Source organism: Hippocampus bargibanti, linkage group LG15 (genome assembly GCF_051943395.1).
Source record: "Hippocampus bargibanti isolate YZ-2025 linkage group LG15, ASM5194339v1, whole genome shotgun sequence".
NCBI classification, from domain to species: Eukaryota; Metazoa; Chordata; class Actinopteri; order Syngnathiformes; family Syngnathidae; genus Hippocampus; species Hippocampus bargibanti.
This window is the reverse complement of record NC_142748.1, coordinates 1,198,962-1,225,835: the sequence shown is the minus strand read 5'-3', so window position 1 is coordinate 1,225,835 and position 26,874 is coordinate 1,198,962. Positions and strand designations below refer to the sequence as shown.

General features: G+C 38.2%; 1 protein-coding gene across 11 annotated transcripts in view; it reads left to right on the top strand.

Moving 5' to 3' along the window:
• exoc6 (exocyst complex component 6) overlaps positions 1 to 26,874 on the top strand; it is a 98,001-nt gene that overhangs the window by 25,109 nt on the left and 46,018 nt on the right. For 7 of the 11 annotated variants that reach the window (XM_089015958.1, XM_089015949.1, XM_089015950.1 and 4 more), the window contains 2 exons: positions 4,376 to 4,547; positions 10,621 to 10,668. In XM_089015958.1, the coding sequence (XP_088872084.1) occupies positions 4,376 to 4,547; positions 10,621 to 10,668 (220 nt within the window). Of the gene's footprint in view, positions 1 to 360; positions 497 to 4,375; positions 4,548 to 10,620; positions 10,669 to 26,874 lie in introns of all 11 variants that reach the window. The other 4 variants (XM_089015951.1, XM_089015952.1, XM_089015959.1 and 1 more) reach the window with 2 other exon arrangements.

The following is a 26,874-nucleotide window of genomic DNA, read 5'->3' as shown; positions in this document are numbered from 1 at the left end:
AAATGTAAAAACAACTACAATCCAAATCGCCATATTGTAGCAACGAATGTTTTATTTTCCAAGTGACAACAACGACTCATTATAACCAGATACACAATAGAGAGAAACAATGTCAAACATATTAACAAAATGAAATATGCAATAGTTATACAATGGGCAAAATTAAACTATTATCGACAGTGCAGTACCTTTACTGTGAATCCTAACCAACATTTTTAAACATTTCTGCTAACGTAGTCGAAGGTCCCCTACTTTAGACTATAGAATATTTTTATTTCCGGGTAGACTCGGTTGTTTCTGTATTAAATATGGATCTCGTGCGCCCCCTTCTGGCTAGTACTTCCCTGTCCCCCCCTCCAGCCGCAGCAAGAGACAGCCATAATAACGCACACGTAATCATGGCGGAGAATGAAACGTTGGAGTGTATAACGGAGCACGAGCGGATTCTACAGGAAATCGAGAGTACGGATACGGCTTGTGTCGGTCCTACACTTCGGTAAGAATATGCCGCTTTATTCGGAAGCCAGTGCACATTAGCAGTGTCAGTGAATGTATTTATTTCGCCTTATACTACCTTTTGTTTGAAAGCTAGTTTATCATGAGCCATTTTAGCAACCGGTAGGCTATGTTAGCAGTTCTAGCTAAACGGCTGCATATTGGTGTTATTTAAAAAAAATCCCGGTGCATTAGCGAGCAGCGTAACATCGATTAGAGTTTAAATGCAATAGCTGCTTATTCAATGTACTGCCCACGTATACATAATTTAATGCAGAATTTAATAATAGACCGGTGACCTGTCAAAATGTAAACATGATTTGTGGGTGTGGCTATTGATGCTGTCGTCTCGTTACTGTTGTTAGCTAGTGGTTTTTACACTATCGTGCACAATTTCACTCAAAAGAATACAAAATTCAGTTTTCACATAACAGTTTTAAGCCATAAAATATCTTCCAAACATTTCTGACCCTCTGAAAAAGTAATTGCGCCATCCCCCCTTGTTTAATAAACATGAGTATCACCAAAAAAAAAAAAAATAATGAAAAAAAATCAGCAAAATAAAAACTGTCAAAAAACATGACGTTGGATACAAGATTCAATGTATCATTGCACGTGCCAAAGAAATTGAAGGGAAAAAAAATGACGAAAAAAAGTGATTGATTGAAATCCATCAGACTGCTCTGCTACCAAACTCTGGAACTCACTTCCATCCAACACCCGTAGTAATAAAAAAAAAAAAAAAACATTTAATTTCTAAACGCCTTTCAAAACTCTCAAGGACATAATAATAAATAAATAAATTAATTAAATAATAATAAATAATTTTTTCCCAAAAATGCGACTTATCCTCCAGTGCGACCTACATACAGTGAGACCTCAATTTACGAACATAATTGGTTCCCAGAGAGAGTGTGTAAGGCGAAAAGTGTGTATCTCAAAAAACATTTTCCCATAGGAAACCATTAAAATGGAAATAATCTGTTCCCGGGTTTCCATAAAATATACTTTTCAACTTTTACACTGCATTGTATCATAAAGTCACTTTATTTACATTTGTGATGGTCATATATGGCTTGATGGAATGGCGTTGGAGGTCAAAGGTCAAAGGAAATTGCTGTTTAGAAAGAGAGGTGCATTACATGAGGACTGTAATGGAAGGAGAGTCACGTTATAGGACTGTTGCTAACTTAACCTCTGGTGCTGTTTGGTCGTGTGCTTCTGCCGAAGATCACTCCGCCAGCCGTGGTGGGTGTGTATTATGAAAATAGTGCTTATTATAAGGTTTAATTTTCATAAATTTGACGTTTGTAAGACAAAAAGTTTGTAAGTTGAGGTCTCACTGTATGTTTTTTTTCTTCTTAATTATGCATTTTTTGGCTGGTGCGACCTGTATAATCCAAAAATACGGTAATTTATGGTTTTATTGTTCTGTGTATTGTTCTTTTAATTGTAAAGTGGTTTGGGTGTTCTGAAAGGCACTTGTAAATTAAATGTATTTATTATTATTATTATTATTATTATTATTATTATTATTATTATTATTATTATTATTATTATTATTATTATTATTATTATTATTACACCAGCGTGTGGCTGCCGCTGCTCACCCACAGAAAAACGTAACGTAAAATTTGAAGCAGCCATTTTGGCCCAATTTTGAGCGTCAAACTGCTTTGAAATAAAATGATGATAAAATGATGATCTTTTGTGTCATCTTCAATATTGATAAAAACTTAATGGCTCGCATTCAATAACAGCAAAAATAATAATGCTGGCCTCCGTGTTCCCAAAATGTTGTCACAGGCTGTACAAAATCAATGAAATTTGAATATGTTCTCTCAATATTCAAATAAAGACAAATGCAGCTGACGACACAAAACATTGTGGTTAATGTGTTTTATTGTTTTTTTTATTATACAAATCATATTTGTACTCCCTCATTATTTAAAACATCTACCCACATTCCGTTTTTAAAAATTATTCTGATAGTTTTGTTTCTTGAAAGATAAATATAGCATCTCTCTATCGTTTAATTTTGTTGTTCATCTCTTTAATACAAGTACCCTAAAAATCCAGTATTTCTATTTCCCTAGTACAGTATTAATAAAATGTCTGGATATATAATCTTTAGATATGAAACAAAATACAATTGCACAACATGAACATGAACATAATTTTGGTTCAGCGTGTGTTTCCTGGAGATTTCTCACAATGCGTTTGCACATTCTTATTTGTTACAACTTTTTTAAATTGATATGACATCATATGATAGATACGATGCTGTAGAAAGAGAAATATTGCTGGGGAAGATAAGAAAGAAATTCCAAGCGCATTTCATTTCATCGCCAATAGGTGCCGCTGTAACCGTAGAAATCAATGTTAGGCCTCGTGTTTCAAAATGTGTGGTACTGTCTATCCCAAACTTTGGCTCAGGGGCCACATTCATTTTTAAAATTCGACATCACAAGATACGATACATATAAAAAAAAACTGCATGTTTTTTTTTCAGACAATATCAAACATCAACAGAACAAATCCATGAAGGTATTAACATACTTTTATTAATGAGAAGAGTGAAACAACTATGGTACAGTATTGTATTAACATCCAAGTATGTTAAGAACATACATGTGTTACAAAGTGCGATGTTGCCCAAAGCGGAAAACCTACAATGTAGACAGTTTGACTCTAACCATGTGCACCTAATATAAATGTTTGTTTAGTAAATGTCCCCATTGTGGGACAATTCAACATTTTCTGATTCTGATCCTGATTGAGCATGAAAGCTAGCTAGCTTTCTATCTATTTGAGTTACTTCTGGGTTGAGTGAACGCTAGCGCATGTACGCTGCCTCTGCTCACCCACAGAAAAACCTATCCTGTGACTGTAAAGTGACCATCAGAGTTTTGAAAGGCGCATTATAAATGAAATGTATTATTATTATTATTATTATTATTATTATTATAAACCTACAGCATACAAGTGTATAAAAAAATATATATATAAAATATAACACAATTAGGACTCTGAATCTTTAGCACTTTTCTGCACCCTCTTTGTTGTATGAAGCAGTTTTAGATGAAAGAGGAGAGGATCAAAGCGTCCTTTTCACCAATGGATCAGGGACGTCATGGTGAAATGTGCACGTATGCTACAAGCTAAACGTTGAAAGCAAACCCGAAGCTGTAGCATCCATTGACAAAAGGAGATTGTCTCGCATCTCCTGTCCCACGTAAATCCGCGTCAATTCCAAACCGCGACAGTTCCACATATGCATCGGCACTCTGCGCTGACGTTCCTTTCTTCTCATCACGGGCTCCTCAAGCCGTGCATCCACCAGCAGCAGACTGTCCAATAGCACTGACCTTTCTGCTGAACAAAGCAGGGCTGTGAAAATGCTGCCTGTTACAGGCGCAAAATAGCACAATCGCCTCAGAGCTGTTCAGCGATGACAGTCAAATAGCACCGACGTTCGACATTCCTCCCAATCAAAAACAGTGCTGGTATTTTTGCAGAGAAGTCTCCTCCTTGATGAATGTTGTGGCCAAAAATGCTGACTCTGCATCCACATGACCACACAAAGTAACAACAGAAAACACAAAAACAAAAAAGCAAGGCTCATGAGAGCACTTGCCAACGGCTGCCTACTCGGGCGCCATCTTGGACGTCTTACGCCATTGTAGAGCGAGTTCACTGACATGGCATATTTTAATTCCAGCGACTGCGTAAGGAATTTCCAAAATACTACTGGCTAGGAAATGAACGCCTCTGCAATAGAGGGATCCGTGTGATTTCTGAAATAATGTGCAGCAATAAAGTTTCGTAAAAAAACAAAGTTGTGCCATATCACACTGCTCATTCTGATTTTCCCTGCCAGATCAATTTACGATGACCAGCCAAATGCCCACGTACGCTTTATGGAGAAGCTGGATGCCAGGATAAGGAATCATGACCGTGAGATTGAGAAAATGTGCAATTTCCACCACCAAGGGTTTGTCGATGCTATTACAGAGCTCCTCAAAGTCCGGACTGATGCAGAAAAACTCATGGTAAGTAGTGGCGTTCACATCTCCAGCAAAAAATATTATTATCGATACACACTGTAGGGTACAACAATATTCTTGGATGGAACAATTTAAAAATGGTTCCATTCGATTTTACAGATTATGTCTGTTGTTTATATCCATCCAGATTATCTCGAAGGGGGATCTAGACATCCTGCCGAAAGCAGTTTTTTTTATTTTTGGGTAATTCCAGGATGCACAGGTCAATACCCCATGAAAAAAAAGTTCATCTGTCTCTTTTTTATTAATTTGCAAATGCATTTTAACATATTTAAATACAATAATTAATTATAATTTAAATTAAATAATTAATTTGCAAATAATTGACGGTAATTATTACAGAGGTAGTAATGTGTACTAAAAATATTTTGATTGACAAATACATATTTAAATATGTTCAAATATAATCGCAAACATTATTCCCTTTTATCATTATTCCTTTAATGTTGTGCATTTATACAAACAGACTATTGTATTTTTTCACCCACAATTTTTTTATGGATTTTGTTTTTGCGTTATTATTTTTGTTGCATTAAAAGTAGAAAGACTTTTTATAAAGGACAACCGACGTCACTTTTTGTTTCCTAACTGACATCAGAAAACCGTTTTATAGCATCTAAAATACCCAAAGCACGCAGGATAGTTTTATTAAAATGCAAAAAAAAAACAATAAAAATGACGTAGTGTCCAAAATCTGCAAAAAAAATTGAGCTGCAAATTGGGCATTTTCAGAAAGTCCCGCCCCCAGTTCGTGACGTCACGCTAAGACGTCTTGCATTGCTGGAGAATCAAAACAATGGCTTCAGATTGGGAGAAGATGATTTCTTGTTACACATCCAGTTATGAATATGATTCAAATAGTTCTGAAGAGGAAAGCATACATGTTTGCAATCGATTAAAGAATTTATTCCGTGCCATTTTGAGGCAACATTGGGGGGAAATGTCTCACCCAAAAAGAAGCAGAAATGGCCACCGAGCTCCTGTGAGGAATGAATCACCCCATTTCCACAGGCTGATAAATTCCTTATATGGAGCTTGGACGACCTCTTCTGGCTGTTTTTGGTGCAACATGACGTTTTCTGACCAAACAAGCACATCAAAATGCATTACGTGATGGAAGGACTGCTACAATGTGTCCTTTTTTTCGGTCAGGGGCGTTCCTTCAGTGATGTCACGTACGGACTCGTCACCAACTCAAAAACAAGACTTCCGGAATATTCAGCACGAGTCCTAAAACGTAAAATACAGTAAAGTCTCGTTATATCGATATCGTTTATATTGATAATACTGTTTATTAGGATACTATTTTCATTTCCCGTGCACATTTCTAGTCTTTTTATGTATAATTAGTTCCGTTTAGTACGATTCATGGTTTTTATGATAATCCGGTTACTGCGGTGCTCTTCTTCATCTCCCGCCGGCCATTTTGCTATGTTTATATCGATACAAAAGCAGTTTAAGGTGGATCGATATTTGCTTAGGGGTTTCTATACAGTACCACCATTATCGAAATCTGTATCAGTCGCGCCGTTGGTTGACTTGGTCACGTGACTGGTCACGTGACTTGGTTACGTGACGAGCTCCCGTCTTGCAGTGTAGCAGACGCCATTTTGCTACCGTCTTCAACCATAGCAAAACGATAGAATTGTGACCTCAGAACGAAATACGAAATGAAAATTACTGTACATGCCATACTGTATTAAAGATCCCCCAGTCACGTAGGCGGCTTCGTGTTTCTGTCACAATAAAAAAAATCGTCGCAGAGCTCACGTCTTTCGTTACTGCTGCAATAGCATCTGAAACATACTGTAATGCCGCTCAGCATGGGAAATGATGTGCACAGTCGCTGCTATAGCGCGTCGGTCTTTTAGCAGTTATCACATACTGATGCAAACAGGAGCTGTTGTTACGCCACAGCTCACGCGCAGTCATTCTATTCAAGCCCCGTTGTCGGGTCATCCCAAGCCGCAGTCACGTGACCAGCTTCCGCGTTTTGACCTGACTTAGCGAGCACAATAAAAAAAGCGTAGCAGAGCTTATATACAGTGCTGTTGTTTGACACCAATTTAAACCATGGGGAAACGTAAGAATTGTGATATCCGAACAACGTACAAGGCAATCGTGGCTGTGGAGGACAATCCAACAAGCAAATCCTTCATCGCAAAAGAGTTTGACGTGACGTGCAGCAGTATACTTCATCAACGTAAGTCATGTAAACGTTTTCCATCCATGTATTTAATTGGACACTTTCTCTCAAGGACACTTTACAGTCACAGACAAGCATAGGTACTATGATAGATAAAATACAATCACAAATAGAATGCAATAAATAAAATACAATTAGAAATAGAAGCAAGAGCGAGCTACATGGACAATGCAATTTTAAATAGGTGGGTTTTGAGATGGCACATAAATAATATAATATACAGTAAAGTCTCGTTATATCGATATTCAAGGGAGTCCGAAAAAATATCGATATAACCGGGACTATCGATATATCCGACCCTGTTTGCATGTAATTTTCTCCGTGCGTGCATAGAAATAGTATCGATATAACCGGGACTATCGATATATCCGATATCGATATAACGAGACTTTACTGTAAATTTAATTTCTACTGTCTCTAACCATGTGTGCGGTCTTTTACTGTGACTCAAAAAAAGAAAAATATCAGACATTTATTTTTTTATATAGCTTGCCATGCTCATCAGGAAACTTCCTTGTTGAAAGGATTGCATAAAAAGCCCACTGGTCAATTGGGTCATGGCTCTGAGCCGTATGACAGGAGCACATAGTTCAAAAATCCCCATCCAGAATCGAGAAATTTGTCACTGAATCTGTGAGAAAGAGCCTGTCACAAGCCATTAAACTCCATGAAAGGCCCAGTGGACCGATGACGGGTTTAGGTCCCTGCTGCCTGGTTAGTCTGAATTTGCCCGTTTTTGTCCTTGGCCCTTCATGGACAATGAGCTGATTACAAGGTTGAGCAGCAGCAGAAAGTGTGTTGGAGAGGGCATGAAGGGCGGATGTGGAAGAGGGTAGGGGGGGGGCAGATGCAGACAACACAAATTGATTGTGTATACCTAAGAACCTGTTGAAGATGTCAAAGGGTCAAACACACCCGTGTATTATTCACATTTCAAATAGATACATGCAAATCAGAAGGATGTAAAGAACAGGTGTCAAAGTCAAGGCCCAGGAGCCAAATCTAGCCTGCAACATCATTTTATTTGCCCGCAAAAGTAAATCAAATTTATGAAGTTCCATGTTTGCTAAAGTCCAAACCGAAATTTGAAATTGTCCCACAAAAAGAGTAATTTGTACTTAACATTTAAAAACTACATATTCATTAGTTTGTTTTGCACTGCATATGTAATATGTGGAGGGGATTAAACATTCTATTGACTTCCCCAAATTCATAACTCCCCCTGAGAAGAAACCGTAATGACAAAGTGGCCCGCAGCAAAAAAATGACACCCTTGATGTCAAGAAATGACATGTTTGCGAATATGTTTATTTATCGTATTTTCCAGTGTATAAGGTGCGCCCGCAAGCTTTGATTTTCTTCGAAAGATGACCCTGTGCCCTATACGCAGGTGCGCCTTACATTCAGTCCGCAAATTATTGACAACGCTTCATTTTTCCCACATTTTCTTATGTAACAACCCTATTGAAAAAAAGGAATACAGTGATACCTCGGCTTATAAACGCTTTAGCTAACGAACTTTTCGCGTTACGAACCTTAAAATTCATGAGAATGTAATCTTGGCAAACGAACTAGTTTTGGGGAAAGACACACCCACACCCACTTTCTTTGAGTGCACTAGGTGCAGATGTGGTTTGCTATTGAGTGGAGTACTTTTGCATGGGACCGAAAAAGACGCCACCACAGCCGAAGAAGACACAAAAGAAAATTACGGTCGAGCAGAAGAAGATCATTGAAAATCCCGAACGTGGTTTGCGTTTGTGTGACTTATCGTCCCAGTACCAGGATGCTAAGTCGACCATTGCTACGTGTAGCTAAGGGTGTTTCTGTGTTGCTTGAAAAACATCTGTTGATTTGGATTAACAAAAAGCAGCTAGCAGGGGACAGTGTGTGAGGGTATTATCGCCGAGAAAGCATGGCAACTTCACTTGGATATCATCAGGCGACTACATGAACGACCATCGCAAAGGGAAATAAAACGACTTTATTATACAGTAGTTTATTTCTTTAATTACAATACAGTAGCACATTTATTAGACATAAAATAAGTTATGTCTTGTGTAGTTTTGAGGCTTATAAAATTAGAAAGTAGAAGATTATGTTTTATGGGGACCTGGTAACGGATTTTTCTCATTTTAATGGTTTCCTATAGGAAATTAATGTTTGGGACACACTCTGTCTGAGAACCAATTAAGTTAATAAGCCAAGGTATCACAGTATAAGGCACATCTTCAATGAATGACATGTTTAAAAAAAGTTTTCCATATACAATAAGGCACATCTTTAATGAATGAAAACAATTTTCCAAATATCATATCTAAATAGATATTATATATTATTTTCCAAATATAAACCATTAAAAATAAGAATAATCCGTTCACAGGTCCCCATAAAACACAAGTGTCTACTAAATACGCCTTAAAACTACACAAAATATACCTTATTTTATGTATAAAAAATGTGCTATTGTATTGTAATTAAAGAAATAAACTGTACTGTATAATAAAGTCGTTTTATTTCCCTTTGTGATGGTCGTTGATGGCTTGATGGAATAGAGTGGCCGGTTTCATCAGCATTAAACACTTGATGAGGAACGTAGCCCCGCCCCCTTCTTCCACCATCTTGAAGAATGATTCCTTGTAAGCTTTGGCAGCTTTATCGTCAGAAGTGGCTGCCTCACCATGACGAATGGCACTATGAATCCCTGTACGACGCTTAGAGTTCTCGAACCATCCGTGGCTAGCGTTGAAATCATCAATGGATGACGAACTTCCAGGTTGCCTCTTGATGATAACCGAGTGAAGTCGCCGTGCTTTCTCTGCGATAATTATACCTAGTTCCTCATCAATTGTGTTGTTTGGCTTGTGCGGCTTATTTGTGGAGTCTACACTCGCAGTCTACACTCTGCCTTTGTACTATCAATAAAGTTGAAACGAGTCCAATTTCACTGTGTTTCCTATCCATTTTCTCACTCACACTGTCGTCTGCCTATTTTTATTTGCAACTCTGTGTTTCTGGAACCCAGCCGCCCCCCCACCCCACTGCTGAGTACTTGACCAATCACGTGCGGCTTTAACAAAGCCGGGGGGCGGGGAAGAGGACAACAAAAGTCCGCTGCCATATCCTTGTTTGGAGAACAGGCTTGTTCACGAACGACACATCACTCATTGTTGCGCTCCGTGTGTATCCCCAAAAATAGTTTGTATGCCAAGATTAAATAAACGTGAAGACGAAAAGTTCGTTAGCCAAGGCGTTCGTAAGCCGAGGTATCACTGTATATGGAAAAGGGTTGAAAATACACCATTCATTGGGGGTGCGCCCGCCTTATACTGTACTCCGGTGCGCCGAATACAACTGAAAATACGGTGCATTCGAATGAAAAAACTGATCGATCAAATGTTTTCTTTGTGTAAATTTGTCTACGTTGGCTGCTTTGTGGAAAATCCTGAAGAAAAAGTTGTTTTTTAAGGGCGAAACGGTGAAGTACTGTATTTTCAAAAAAGCAAACTTAAGTGTGGCTCAATTCAGAGAAGGCTTGTCTCTGTTTGAACACCTTGTGTATTTTAAAAAGATATAATTACAGTAAAGTCTCGTTATATCGATATTCAAGGGAGTCCGAAAAAATATCGATATAACCGGGACTATCGATATATCAGACCCCGTTTGCATGTAATTTTCTCCGTGCGTGCATAGAAATGGTATCGATATAACCGGGATTATCGATATATCCGATATCGATATAACGAGACTTTACTGTAATTATAGTAATTTAACATTGGTCATTTTGACTCAAGATGAACATGTTGTGATTGATTTTATTATTATTCCCCTCCTTCCACTCCCACCCCCAAGGGTCAAGTGACAGACACTAATCGACGACTGCAAGAAGCTGGGAGGGAGGTAAGGCCAACTCATCTGCCGTGTTCAATGTATTATTTATTTTTAATTTTTCAGCACTACTGTACCTGTCCAACTAATTGAACCTGAATAACAGTTATACAACATTCTCGGCGCGTTGCAAATCTTATGACATCACACGCAGGGACTGGTCTTCTTCCACATAGCATCAAAACAGCTTGTTATAACTTATGTTCATTATGTCACCATTTTATCTTTTTTTTCGTCTTTTTTCATAAATGCATTTTCAGTTAATGTAATATGAGCAAATCGCATTTGCCCATGGTGGAGAAGTTGTGCAGATGCAGAGATTTCCCACTGAAATGACACTCTTCCTCTTAAATACTTTGTCAATGGGTATTTTGGCCGAAACAAATGTGGTGCAACCCCCCCCTTAATGAACGAGATACAATGGTTATCACTTCACGTGATCCTAATCGGCGAGAACAGCTGCCTGCTGAAAATTAACGACTGAAACCAACAGTAAACGGAGCACTTTTGAAAAGAAAATAATCAGCTTTTCCATTGGATATAATCAAAATGTTATTTGATCATGGTCTGTGCTAATGTTTGGGTCATCCTGATGACTAATGGTCACATATTTCTTGTTTGAGGTAAGGATCTTGAACAAAACAAATTAGAATTGCACATATCTAAAGGCCACAGGGACAAATAGAATGTCACTTTCTACATTCATCACGTTGGTCACGTCAGTCTGACTATCCCAACAAGTAGCACTTGCTATTGAAAGCTTACAAGCCAGTGCTCAAGTTGGGTCAATGAAGCGGACTTTGTTGGAAGTTAATAGGATTTTCCATTTGATATAAAATAGTGCTCATGAGCTTTTTCAGCTGTGTTGGGAATGTAAAATCACCCAAATGCAGCAGAACATCACCAAAACTACCCCAACAGAAGCACTTACTCTTTTCAGAACAAGTCAGTGCTCATGTTTGGGTAATCTTAATGACGAATCATCATATAGTTCTTGTTTGATGTCGGGATCCTGAATTAAAAAAATAACGCAATAACTGATTAACCATCAAAAACATAGAGTGTACATTTCTAAAGGCAAAAGGGACAAATTTAAACATCACTTTCTACATTCATCACGTTGGACTAATCAGTCTGACTACCCCAACAAGTAGCACTTGCTATTGAAAGCGTACAGGCCAGTGCTCAAGTTGGGTCAATGAAACTGACTCTGTTGGGAGATGATAAGCCTTTCATTTGACATCAACAAAATGTTATTTATCTCACCTTTCAAAGGTGTTGGGAATATAAAATCACGCAAATGCAGCAGAACATCAACAAAACTACCCCAACAGAAGCACTTACTGTTGTCAGAAAACGTCAGTGCTCATGTTTGAGTAATCTTAATGATAAATCATCATATATTTCTTGTTTGAGGTGAGGATCTTGAACGAAACAAATAACATAAACAATGTGAAACTATCAAAGTGGTGTTGGGAATATAAAATCACCCAAATTCAGCAAAACATCAACAAAACTACCCTAACACAAGCACTTACTGTTTTCAGAACAAGTCAGTGCTGATGTTTGAGTAATCTTAATGATAAATCATCACATATTTGTTCTTTAACGTAAGGATTGTGATTGAAACAAATCATGCAAGAAATGATAAACCATCAAAAACATAGTTTGCACATTTCTAAAGACGAAAATAACAAGTTTAAACTTCACTTTCTAGATTCATCACGTTGGACACGTCAGTCTGACTACCTCAACAAGTAGCACTTGCGATTGAAAGCGTACAGGCCAGTGCTCAAGTTGGGTCAATGGAACTGACTTTTTCTGGAGATAATAGGCTTTTCCATTTCACATTAAAAAAATGTAATTTATCAAGCTTTTTTTCAACGGTGTTGGGAATATAAAATCACCCAAATGCAGCAGAACATCACCAAAACTACCCCAACAGGAGCACTTACTGTTTTCAGAACAAGTCAGTACTCATGTCTGGGTAATCTTAATGACAAATCATCATACATTTCTTGTTTGAGGTGAGGATCTTGAACGAAACAAATAACATAAACAATGAGAAACTATCAAAGCGGTGTTGGGAATATAAAATCACCCAAATTCAGCAAAACATCAACAAAACTACCCCAACAGAAGCACTTACTCTTTTCAGCAAACGTCAGTGCTCATGTCTGGGTAATCTTAATGACAAATCACACAATTCTTGTTTAACATGAGGATCCTGAATGAAACAAATAATTCAAGAAATGATCAACCATCAACATTTCTAAAGGGGAAAGGGCTGAATAAAACGTCACTTTCTGCATTGTTCATGTTGGTGACATCAGTCTGACTACCCCAACAAGTAGCACTTGCTCATTAAAGCGTACAAGCCAGTACTCAAGTTGGGTCAATGAAACTGACTTACTTTGGAGATAATAGGCTTTTCGATTTGACATCAACAACATGTTATTTAATTCGCTCTTTTCAACTGTGTTGGGAATATAAAATCACCCAAAATGCAGCAGAACATCACCAAAACTACCCCAACAGAAGCACTTACTGTTTTCAGAACAAGTCAGTGCTGATGTTTGGGTAATCTTAATGACAAATCATCAGATATTTCTTGTTTGACGTGAGGATCCTGAATGAAACAAATCACGCAAGAAACAATACTGTCAAAAACATTGGTTGCATATTTCTAAAGGCTAAATGGACAAATAGAACATCACTTCACGTTGGACTAATCAGTCTGACTACCCCAACAAGTAGCGCTTGCTATTGAAAGCGTACAAGCCAGTGCTCAAGTTGGGTCAATGGAACTGACTTACTTTGGAGATAATAGGCTTTTCGATTTGACATCAACAACATGTTATTTATCTCTCCTTTCAAAGGTATTGGGAATGTAAAATCACCCAAAATGCAGCAGAAAATCACCAAAACTACCCCAACAGAAGCACTTACTGTTTTCAGAACAAGTCAGTGCTGATGTTTTGGTAATCTTAATGATAAATCATCACATAGTTGTTCTTTAACGTAAGGATTGTGATTGAAACAAATCATGCAAGAAATGATAAACCATCAAAAACATAGTTTGCACATTTCTAAAGAAGTTTAAACTTCACTTTCTAGATTCATCGCATTGGTCACTTCAGTCTGACTACCCCAACAAGTAGTACTTGCTATTGACAGCATAAAAGCCAGTGCTCAAGTTGGGTCAATGAAACTTGACTTTGTTCGGACAGAATTTCTATGTGTGAACGGTTTTTGAACTTTACCTTACCAAACAGCCTTCCTCTTCCTCCGCTCCAGAAGTTGCGCAGACAACAGCTTTAAATAGGGATTTTCCATTGAAAGGACTCTCCGCCCCTTGAACACATTATTAATGTGTAAATTTACAGTCGTACGGGAGTGGGCCATCGAAACCTTTTCAACGATACTCTGTCAATGGGTCTTTTGGCCAAAACAAATGTGTTGCAACCCTCTGTAATGAACGAGCGGCAACTGTACATGTAGCAACTTTGAAAAGAATAAGAGCGCCTTTTACATGTTCGATCCAGAAAATGTAATTCGATTTTGATTAACATTTTTTAAACTGCATCAAGGACATTAAACGAACCAAATGCAGCAGAACATCAACAAAACTACCCTAACAGAAGCACTTACTATTTTCAGAAAAAGTCAGTACTCATGTTTGGGTAATCTTAATGACAAATCACACAATTCTTGTCTAACGTGAGGCTCCTGAATGAAACAGTATACGCAAGAAGGAGATGATGAGCTTTTCATTTGACATCAACAAAATGTTATTTATCTCACCTTTCAAAGGTGTTGGGAATATAAAATCATGCAAATGCAGCAGAATATCACCAAAACTACCCCAACAGAAGCACTTACTGTTTTTAAGAATACGTCAGTGCTCGTGTTTGGGTAATCTTGATGACTAAATGATCACATATTTCTTGTTTGAGGTGAAGATCTTGAATAAAACAAATAATACAAGAAATGAGAAATTCAGAATCAGAAAAAAATTACAAAAAATCAGAAAGAGTTAGCAAAGAGGTAAAGAAGGTGGAGAATTTTCAGCACTTGCGGTCAACTGTCCAGAGCAATGGAGAGTGTGGAAAAGAGGTCAAGCATGTCCAGGCAGGATGGAACAGCTGGAGAAAAATGTCAGGCGTGATGTTTGATAGAAGGATTTCAGCTAGGATCAAACTCAAGTTGTATAAAACGGCGGTGAGTCCAGCCATCATGTTTGGATTGAAGACATTGCCACTGAAGAAAAGACAGGAAGCAGAGCTGGAGATGTTGAGGTTCTCTTTGGGAGTGACCAGGTTGGATAGGATCAGAAATGCGTATCAGAGGGACAATTCATATTCGAGGCCTTGGAGAGAAAGTCAGAGAGGCAAGGATGAGATGATTTGGACATGTCCAGAGTAGAGAGTGACTATATCGGGAGAAGGATGCTGAGCCTTGAACTGCCAAGCAAGAGACTGAGAGGAAGACCAAAGAGGAGGTTTATGGATGTTGTCAAAGAGGACATGAAGGTAGCTGGTGTGAGAGAAGAGGATGCACAAAACAGGGTTAGATGGAGGACATTGATTCGCTGTGGTGACCCCTGAAAGGAAAAGCTGAATGACATCAACAAAATGTTATTTATCTCTCCTTTCAAAGGTGTTGGGAATGTAAAATCACCCAAATGCAGCAGAACATCACCAAAACTACCCCAACAGAAGCACTTACTCTTTTCAGAACAAGTCAGTGCTCATGTCTGGGTAATCTTAATGATAAATCATCACACATTTGTACCTTACCAATACCTTACCAAACAGCCTTCCTCTTCCTCCGCTCCAGAAGTTGTGCAGATGCAGAGACAACAGCTTTAAATAGGGATTTGCCATTGAAAAGACTCTCCGCCCCTTGAACACATTATTAATGTGTAAATTTACAGTCGTACAGGAGTGGGCCATCGAAACCCTTTCATCGATACTCTTTCAATGGCTCTTTTGGCCAAAACAAATGTGTTGCAACCCTCTGTAATGAACGAGCGGCAACTGTACATGTAGCAATTTTGAAAAGAAAAACAGCGCCTTTTACATGTTCGATCCAGAAAATGTAATTTGATTTTGATTAACTTTTTTTAAACTGCATCAAGGACATTAAACGAACCAAATACAGCAGAACATCAACAAAACTACCCGAACAGAAGCACTTACTGTTTTCAGAACAAGTCAGTACTCATGTTTGGGTAATCTTAATGACAAATCATCAGATATTTCTTGTTTGACGTGAGGATCCTGAATGAAACAAATCATGCAAGAAACAATACTGTCAAAAACATTGGTTGCATATTTCTAAAGGCTAAATGGACAAATAGAACATCACTTCACGTTGGACTAATCAGTCTGACTACCCCAACAAGTAGCACTTGCTGTTGAAATTGTACAAGCCAGTGCTCAAGTTAGGTCAATGAAACTGACTTTGTTGGTTGATAATAGCTTTCTCCATTTGACATCAACAAAATGTTATTTATCAAGCTTTTTTTCACCAAAACTACCCCAACAGGAGCACTTACTGTTTTCAGAACAAGTCAGTACTCACGTCTGGGTAATCTTAATGACAAATCATCATATATTTCTTGTTTAACGTGAGGATCCTGAATGAAACAAATCACGCAAGAATAAACCATCAAAAACAGATTGTACATTTCTAAAGGCAAAAGGGACAAATTTAAAGATCACTTTCTCCATTCATCACGTTGGACTAATCAGTCTGACTACCCCAACAAGTAGCACTTGCTATTGAAAGCGTACAGGCCAGTGCTCAAGTTGGGTCAATGGAACTGACTTTTTCTGGAGATAATAGGCTTTTCCATTTGACTTCAACAAAATGTTATTTAATGAACTTTTTTTCAATGTTGTTGGGAATATAAAATCACCCAAATGCAGCAGAACATCACCAAAACTACCCCAACAGGAGCACTTACTGTTTTCAGAAAAAGTCAGTACTCATGTTTGGGTAATCTTGATGACTAATCATCATATATTTCTTGTTTAACGTGAGGATCCTGAATGAAACAAATAACGCAAGAATAAACCATCAAAAACAGATTGTACATTTCTAAAGGCAAAAGGGACAAATTTAAAGATCACTTTCTCCATTCATCACGTTGGACTAATCAGTCTGACTACCCCAACAAGTAGCACTTGCTTTTGAAAGCGTACAGGCCAGTGCTCAAGTTGGGTCAATGGAACTGACTATTGGGAGATGATAAGCCTTTCATTTGACATCAACAAAATGTTATTTATCTCACCTTTCAAAGGTGTTGGGAATATAAAATCACCCAAAATGCAGCAGAACATCACCAAAACTACCCCAACAGAAGCACTTACTCTTTTCAGCAAACGTCAGTGCTCATGTTTGGGTAATCTTAATGACAAATCATCATATATTTCTTATTTAACGTGAGGATCCTAAATGAAACAAATAATTCAAGAAATGATCAACCATCAACATTTCTGAAGGGGAAAGGGCTGAATAAAACGTCACTTTCTGCATTGTTCATGTTGGTGACATCAGTTTGACTACACCAACAAGTAGCACTTGCGATTGAAAGCGTACAAGCCAGTACTCAAGTTGAGTCAATGAAACTGACTTACTTTGGAGATAATAGACTTTTCGATTTGACATCAACAACACGTTATTTAATTCGCTCTTTTCAACGGTGTTGGGAATATAAAATCACCCAAATGCAGCAAAACATCAACAAAACTACCCCAACAGAAGCACTTACTGTTTTTCATAAAAAGTCAGTACTCGTGTTTGGGTAATCTTGATGACGAGATGATCACATATTTCTTGTTTGAGGTGAAGATCTTGAACGAAACAAATAACACAAGAAACGAGAAACTCAGAATCAGAAAGAAATTCAAAAAGATTAGAAATATACTTAGCAAAGAGTTAAATAAAGTGAAGAATGTTCAGCACTTGCGGTCAACTGTCCAGAGCAATGGAGAGTGTGGAAAAGAGGTCAAGCATGTCCAGGCAGGATGGAACAGCTGAAGAAAAATGTCAGGTGTGATGTTTGATAGGATTTCAGCTAGGATCAAAGTCAAGTTGTTTAAACGGTGGTGAGACCAGCCATGTTTCGACTGGAGACAGTGCCACTGAAGAAAAGACAGGAAGCAGAGCTGGAGATGTTGAGGTTTTCTTTGGGACTGACCAGGTTGGATAGGATCTGAAATGCGAATCAGAGGGACAACTCATATTAGAGGCCTTGGAGTGAAAGTCAGAGAGACAAGGATGAGATCGTTTGGACATGTCCAGAGTAGAGAGTGACTATATCGGGAGAAGGATGCTGAGCCTTGAACTGCCAAGCAAGAGACTGAGAGGAAGACCAAAGAGGAGGTGCGTGGATGTGGTCAAAGAGGACATGGAGGTAGCTGGTGTGAGAGAAGAGGATGCACAAAACTGGATTAGACAGAGGACATTGATTCCCTGTGGCGACCCCTGAAAGGAAAAGCTGAAAGGAAAAGATTAAAGGTAGTTAGCACATTTGTGAAGGCCAAAGGGACAAATAGAACGTCACTTTCTACATTCATCACGTTGGACACGTCAGTCTGACTACCCCAACAAGTAGCACTTGCTATTGAAAGCGTACAGGCCAGTGCTCAAGTTGGGTCAATGAAACTGACTTTGTTCGGACAGAATTTCTATGTGTGAACAGTTTTTGAACTTTACCTTACCAAACAACCTTCCTCTTCCTCCGCTCCAGAAGTTGTGCAGATGCAGAGACAACAGCTTTAAATAGGGATTTGCCATTGAAACGACTCTCCGCCCCTTGAACACATTATTAATGTGTAAATTTACAGTCGTACAGGAGTGGGCCATCGAAACCTTTTCATCGATACTCTGTCAATGGGTCTTTTGGCCAAAACAAATGTGTTGCAACCCTCTGTAATGAACGAGCGGCAACTGTACATGTAGCAACTTTGAAAAGAAAAACAGCGCCTTTTCCATCCAGAAAGTGTAATTCGATTTTGATTAACTTTTTTTAAACTGCATCAAGGACATTAAACGAACCAAGTACAGCAGAACATCAACAAAACTACCCTAACAGAAGCACTTACTAGTCAGAACAAGTCAGTGCTGATGTTTGGGTAATCTTAATGACAAATCGTCATATATTTCTTGTTTGAGGTGAGGATCTTGAACGAAACAAATAACATAAACAATGTGAAACTATCAAAGTGGTGTTGGGAATATAAAATCACCCAAATTCAGCAAAACATCAACAAAACTACCCCAACAGAAGCACTTACTGTTTTCAGAACAAGTCAGTGCTGATGTTTGGGTAATCTTAATGACAAATCACCACATATTTGTTCTTTAACGTAAGGATTGTGATTGAAACAAATCATGCAAGAAATGATAAACCATCAAAAACATAGTTTGCACATTTCTAAAGACGAAAAGAACAAGTTTAAACTTCACTTTCTAGATTCATCACGTTGGACACGTCAGTCTGACTACACCAACAAGGAGCACTTGCTATTGAAAGCGTACAGGCCAGTGCTCAAGTTGGGTCAATGGAACTGACTTTTTCTGGAGATAATAGGCTTTTCCATTTCACATTTAAAAAATGTAATTTATCAAGCTTTTTTTCAACGGTGTTGGGAATATAAAATCACCCAAATGCAGCAGAACATCACCAAAACTACCCCAACAGGAGCACTTACTGTTTTCAGAACAAGTCAGTACTCATGTCTGGGTAATCTTAATGACAAATCATCATATATTTCTTGTTTAACGTGAGGATCCTGAATGAAACCAATAATACAAACAATGAGAAACTATCAAAGCGGTGTTGGGAATATAAAATCACCCAAATGCAGCAGAACATCACCAAAACTACCCCAACAGAAGCACTTACTATTTTCAGAAAAAGTCAGTACTCATGTTTGGGTAATCTTGATGACTAATCATCATATATTTCTTGTTTAACGTGAGGATCCTGAATGAAACAAATCACGCAAGAATAAACCATCAAAAACAGATTGTACATTTCTAAAGGCAAAAGGGACAAATTTAAAGATCACTTTCTCCATTCATCACGTTGGACACGTCAGTCTGACTACCCCAACAAGTAGCACTTGCTGTTTAAAGCATACAAGCCAGTACTCAAGTTGAGTCAATGAAACTGACTTTTTCAGAGATAATAGGCTTTTCCATTTGACTTCAACAAAATGTTATTTAATGAACTTTTTTTCAACGTTGTTGGGAATATAAAATCACCCAAATGCAGCAGAACATCACCAAAACTACCCCAACAGAAGCACTTACTGTTTTCAGAACAAGTCAGTGCTCATGTCTGGGTAATCTTAATGACAAATCATCAGATATTTCTTGTTTGAGGTGAGGATCTTGAACGAAACAAATAACACAAACAATGAGAAACTATCAAAGCGGTGTTGGGAATATAAAATCACCCAAATTCAGCAAAACATCAACAAAACTACCCCAACAGAAGCACTTACTGTTTTCATAAAAAGTCAGTACTCGTGTTTGGGTAATCTTGATGACGAGATGATCACATATTTCTTGTTTGAGGTGAAGACTTGAACGAAACAAATAACACAAGAAACGAGAAACTCAGAATCAGAAAGAAATTCAAAAAGATTAGAAATATACTTAGCAAAGAGTTAAATAAAGTGAAGAATGTTCAGCACTTGCGGTCAACTGTCCAGAGCAATGGAGAGTGTGGAAAAGAGGTCAAGCATGTCCAGGCAGGCTGGAACAGCTGGAGAAAAATGTCAGGTGTGATGTTTGATAGAAGGATTTCAGCGAGGATGGAAGTGAAGTTGTTTAAACGGCGGTGAGACCAGCCATGATGTTTGGACTGGAGACATTGCCACTGAAGAAAAGACAGGAAGCAGAGCTGGAGGTAGCAGAGATGAAGATGTTGAGGTTTTCTTTGGGAGTGACCAGGTTGGATAGGATCAGAAATGCGTATCAGAGGGACAATTCATATTAGAGGCTTTGGAGAGAAAGTCAGAGAGGCCAGGATGAGATGGTTTGGACATGTCCAGAGTAGAGAGTGACTATATCGGGAGAAGGATGCTGAGCCTTGAACTGCCAGACAAGAGACTGAGAGGAAGACCAAAGAGGAGGTTTATGGATGTTGTCAAAGAGGACATGAAGGTAGCTGGTGTGAGAGAAGAGGATGCACAAAACAGGGTTAGATGGAGGACATTGATTCGCTGTGGTGACCCCTGAAAGGAAAAGCTGAATGACATCAACAAAATGTTATTTATCTCTCCTTTCAAAGGTGTTGGGAATGTAAAATCACCCAAATGCAGCAGAACATCACCAAAACTACCCCAACAGAAGCACTTACTCTTTTCAGAACAAGTCAGTGCTGATGTCTGGGTAATCTTAATGATAAATCATCACATACAGTAAAGTCTCGTTATATCGATATCGGATATATGGATAGTCCCGGTTATATCGATACTATTTCTATGCACACACGGAGAAAATTACATGCAAACAGGGTCGGATATATCGATAGTCCCGGTTATATCGATATTTTTTCGGACTCCCTTGAATATCGATATAACGAGACTTTACTGTATTTGTACCTTACCAATACCTTACCAATCAGCCTTCCTCTTCCTACGCTCCAGAAGTTGTGCAGATGCAGAGACAACAGCTTTAAATAGGGATTTGCCATTGAAACGACTCTCCGCCCCTTGAACACATTATTAATGTGTAAATTTACAGTCGTACAGGAGTGGGCCATCGAAACCTTTTCAACGATACTCTGTCAATGGGTATTTTGGCCAAAGCAAATGTGTTGCAACCCTCTGTAATGAACGAGCGGCAACTGTACATGTAGCAACTTTGAAAAGAAAAACAGCGCCTTTTACATGTTCGATCCAGAAAATTTTTTAACTGTATCAAGGACATTAAACGAACAGGGTACAGCAGAACATCACCAAAACTACCCTAACAGAAGCACTTACTGTTTTCAGAACAAGTCAGTGCTCATGTTTGGGTAATCTTGATGACAAATCATCATATATTTCTTGTTTGATGTCGGGATCCTGAATGAAACAAATCACGCAAGAATAAACCATCAAAAACAGATTGTACATTTCTAAAGGCAAAAGGGACAAATTTAAAGATCACTTTCTCCATTCATCACGTTGGACTAATCAGTCTGACTACCCCAACAAGTAGCACTTGCTATTGAAAGCGTACAGCCCAGTGCTCAAGTTGGGTCAATGGAACTGACTTTTTCTGGAAATAATAGGCTTTTCGATTTGACATCAACAACTTGTTATTTTTCTCTCCTTTCAAAGGTGTTGGGAATATAAAATCACCCAAAATGCAGCAGAACATCACCAAAACTACCCCAACAGAAGCACTTACTGTTTTCCGAACAAGTCAGTGCTGATGTTTGGGTAATCTTAATGACAAATCATCAGATATTTCTTGTTTAACGTGAGGATCCTGAATGAAACAAATCACGCAAGAAACAATAAACTGTCAAAAACATGGGTTGCATATTTCTAAAGGCTAAATGGACAAATACAACATAAATCGCGTTGGACACATCAGTCTGACTACCTCAACAAGTAGCACTTGCTATTGACAGCATAAAAGCCAGTGCTCAAGTTGGGTCAATGAAACTGACCATGTTCGATCCAGAAAATGTAATTCGATTTAACATTTTTTAAACTGTATCAAGGATATTAAATGAACTAAATACAGCAGAACATCACCAAAACTACCCTAACAGAAGCACTTACTGTTTTCAGAACAAGTCAGTACTCATGTTTGGGTAATCTTGATGACTAATCATCATATATTTCTTGTTTGACGTGAGGCTCCTGAATGAAACAGTATACGCAAGAAGGAGATGATAAGCTTTTCATTTGACATCAACAAAATGTTATTTATCTCACCTTTCAAAGGTGTTGGGAATATAAAATCACGCAAATGCAGGAGAACATCACCAAAACTACCCCAACAGAAGCACTTACTGTTTTCAGAACAAGTCAGTGCTCATGTTTGGGTAATCTTAATGACAAATCATCATATATTTCTTGTTTGATGTCGGGATCCTGAATTAAACAAATAATTTAAGAAATGATAAACCATCAAACACATAGATTGCACATTCCTAAAGGCAAAAGGGAAAATTTAAAACATCACTTTCCAAAATCATCACGTTGGTCACATCAGTCTGACTACCCCAACAAGTAGCACTTGCTATTGAAAGCGTACAGGCCAGTGCTCAAGTTGGGTCAATGAAACTGACTGTTGGGAGATGATAAGCCTTTCATTTGACATCAACAAAATGTTATTTATCGAGCTTTTTTCAACTGTGTTGGGAATATAAAATCACCCAAAATGCAGCAGAACATCACCAAAACTACCCCAACAGAAGCACTTACTGTTTTCAGAACAAGTCAGTGCTCATGTCTGGGTAATCTCAATGACAAATCATCATATATTTCTTGTTTGACGTGAGGATCCTGAATGAAACAAATAATTCAAGAAATGATCAACCATCAAAATTTCTAAAGGGAAAAGGGAAAAGTTAAAACGTCACTTTCTGCATTGTTCACGTTGGTGACATCAGTCTGACTACCTCAACAAGTAGCACTTGCTATTGAAAGCGTACAGGCCAGTGCTCAAGTTGAGTCAATGAAACTGACTTTTTCAGAGATAATAGGCTTTTCCATTTGACTTCAACAAAATGTTATTTAATGAACTTTTTTTCAACGTTGTTGGGAATATAAAATCACCCAAATGCAGCAGAACATCACCAAAACTACCCCAACAGAAGCACTTACTGTTTTCAGAACAAGTCAGTGCTCATGTCTGGGTAATCTTAATGACAAATCATCATATATTTTTTTGTTTAACACGATTGTCCTGAATGAAACAATTTAAGAAATGATAAACCATCAAACACATAGATTGCACATTCCTAAAGGCAAAAGGGAAAATTTAAAACATCACTTTCCAAAATCATCACGTTGGTCATGTCAGTCTGACTACCCCAACAAGTAGCACTTGCTATTGAAAGTGTACAAACCAGTGCTCAAGTTGGGTCAATGGAACTGACTTTGATCGGACAAATTTTTTTGGAGTCAACCAATTTATTCTACCTTACCAGACAGCCTTCCTCTTCTTACGCTGCAGAAGTTGTGCAGATGCAGAGACAACAGCTTTAAATAGGGATTTGCCATTGAGACGACTCTCCGCCCCTTGAATACTTTGTCAATGTTTCTGTGAAAGTTCAGAGTCGTACAGGAGTGGTCCATCGAAACCTTTTCAACGATACTCTATCAATGGGTATTTTGGCCAAAACAAATGTGTTGCAACCCCCTTTGTAATGAACGAGCGGCTATGGTGATCACTTCATGCAATCCTAATCACAGACAACAGCTGCCTCATCATCGTTAACGAGCGAGACCAACTGTACATGTAGCACTTTTGAAAAGAATTACATCGCCTTTTACATGTTACATCCAGAAAATTTGATTTTATTAACTTTTTTAACTGCATCAAGAACAAAATGAGCCAAATGCAGCAAAATGTCATAAAAAATACCCCAACAGAAGCACTTACTGTATTCAGATATCGTCTGTGCCGGTGTTTGGGTACTCTTGATGACTAATGATCACATACTTCTAGTTTGAGGTGAGCATCTTGACCGAAACAAATAACACAAGAAATGAGAAACTATCAAAAAGATAGTTAGTAAAGAAGGTGGACAATTTGAAGTACTTGCGGGCAACTGTACAGAGCAATGGAGAGTGTGGAAAAGAGGTGAAGAAGCATGTCCAGACAGGCTTGAAGAGCTGGAGAAATTTGTCAGGTGTGATGTGTGATAGAAGGATTTCAGCGAGGATGGAAGTGAAGTTGTTTAAACGGTGGTGAGACCAGCCATGATGTTTGGACTGGAGATAGTTCCACTGACGAAAAGACAGGAAGCTGGGGGTAGCAGAGATGAAGATGTTGAGGTCTTGATTGGGAGTGACCAGGTTGGATAGGATCAGGAATGAATATATCAGAGGGACAACTCATATTAGAGGCTTTGGAGAGAAAGTCAGAGAGACAAGGATGAGATGGTTTGGACATGTCCAGAGTAGAGAAAGTGACTATATCGGGAGTAGGATGCTGAATCTTGAACTGCCAAGCAAGAGACCGAGAGGAAGACCGAACAGGAGGTTTATGGATGTGGTCAAAGAGGACATGAAGGTAGCTGGTGTGAGAGAAGAGGATACACAAAACTGGGTTAGATAGAGGACACTGATTCGCTGTGGCGACCCCTGAAGGGTAAACCAAAAAGGAAAAGATAAAGTACAACGATAGTTCTCACATTTGTGAAGGCCAAAGGGACAAATAGAGCATCACTTTCTACATTCCGCATGTTGGTCAGTCTGACTACCACAACAAGTAGTACTTTCTATTGAAAGCGTACACGCCAGTACTCAAGTAAGTCATTGAAACGGACTTTTTTTTTCAGGGATAATAGGCTTTTTCATTTGACATCAAGAAAATGTTATTCAATAAGCTTTTTTCAACTGTGTTGGGAATGTAAAATCACCCAAATGCAGCAGAACACCACCAAAACTACCCCAAGAGAAGCACTTAGGGTTTTTAGAATACGTCAGTGCTCATGTTTGGGTAATCTTGATGACAAATCATGAGATATTTTTTCTTTAATGTGAGGATCCTGAATGAAACAAATAATTTAAGAAATGATAAAGGCTCAAAAACATAGTTTGCTCATTTCTAAAGGACCCCTTGAATACTTTATCAGTGTGTCTGTGTAAAGTTCACAGTCGTACTGGAGTGGTCCATCGAAACCTTTTCAACGATACTCTGTCAATGGGTGTTTTGGCCAAAACAAATGTGTTGCAACCCCCTTTGTAATGAACGAGCGGCTATGGTGATCACTTCATGCAATCCTAATCACTGTGAACAGCTGCATCATGAAAGTTGACGAGCGAGACCAACTGTACATTTAGCACAGGATTCTTACCATGACGGAGAAACACAAAACCTACCTGAAATATACCAGAATCAAAGAGAGAGTACTGGAATTGTCTACATTAATACGATAATACTCGATATTGGGATTCTTGTCTGATTTTAAGAGAGATTTCTTTTGGGTCTTCAAGCATTCCAATAGAAAACTCGCTTGTGGGACTTGTGGATCTTTCTTTCAGAAACTTGCCAATAGTTTGATCTGCTTAAGAGTCATTGCTGAAATCGTAAGCCTGAGAAGAAGAAAAAAAAAAGATTACAAAGTGCCTGCTGGTTCAAGAGAAACAAACAGAAAATTCACACTACAATAAATTTGAATTCAGCGGTTTTTATTTTTTAGTCCATCAAAATACGATTATGTGAAACCGGCAGAAAACATAGTGAGGAACAGACGTTATTTTGGATAATACAGTGGAGACTGCATGCTAAATGTGTATCTTGTAAATTTTTCTTCAATACAGTAAAGTCTCGTTATATCGATATTGGATATAACGATAGTCCCAGTTATATCGATACTATTTCTATGCACGCACGGAGAAAATTACATGCAAACAGGGTTGGATATATCGATAGTCCCGGTTATATCGATATTTTTTCGGACTCCCTTGAATATCGATATAACGAGACTTTACTGTATTTTTTAAACAGATTTTTTTTCTGTGTGTTCCTTATTTTCACCCTGCCCTTTTTTTAAATCAAGAAAACAAATTGATAATGCATTTCATTGGCTGTCAATCATATGCGGCTTTTCTCTATTTTCGGGTCGTCCTGGTCACTATCCCCATTTTATTTCAGCTACACAGTTAACAACAAGTGGGATTAACATTTTTAACTTGACTTTTGTACTGAAATCAGTTAATAAATTCATGCTTTGCTACCTGTGGGAGCCAATATTTTTTTCTGTAACTTGCATCTTTATTATTTTACAACATAAAATTTGAATAAATATGTGTTGAAGCAATACAGCTACATATATTAATACCTTTCTTGATACTTGTTCTATGTACAGTTTTATATGAAACAGTTTTGCACATTTACAGTATACATCTCAGCCTGCTGACATTTTTACTATCCTTAGAATAACTTGTTTTTCTATCCCCCCCATCCACTTTCAAATTGCTGCTGTAGAGTGCAAATGTCCCCATTTTGGGACGATTAAAGGTT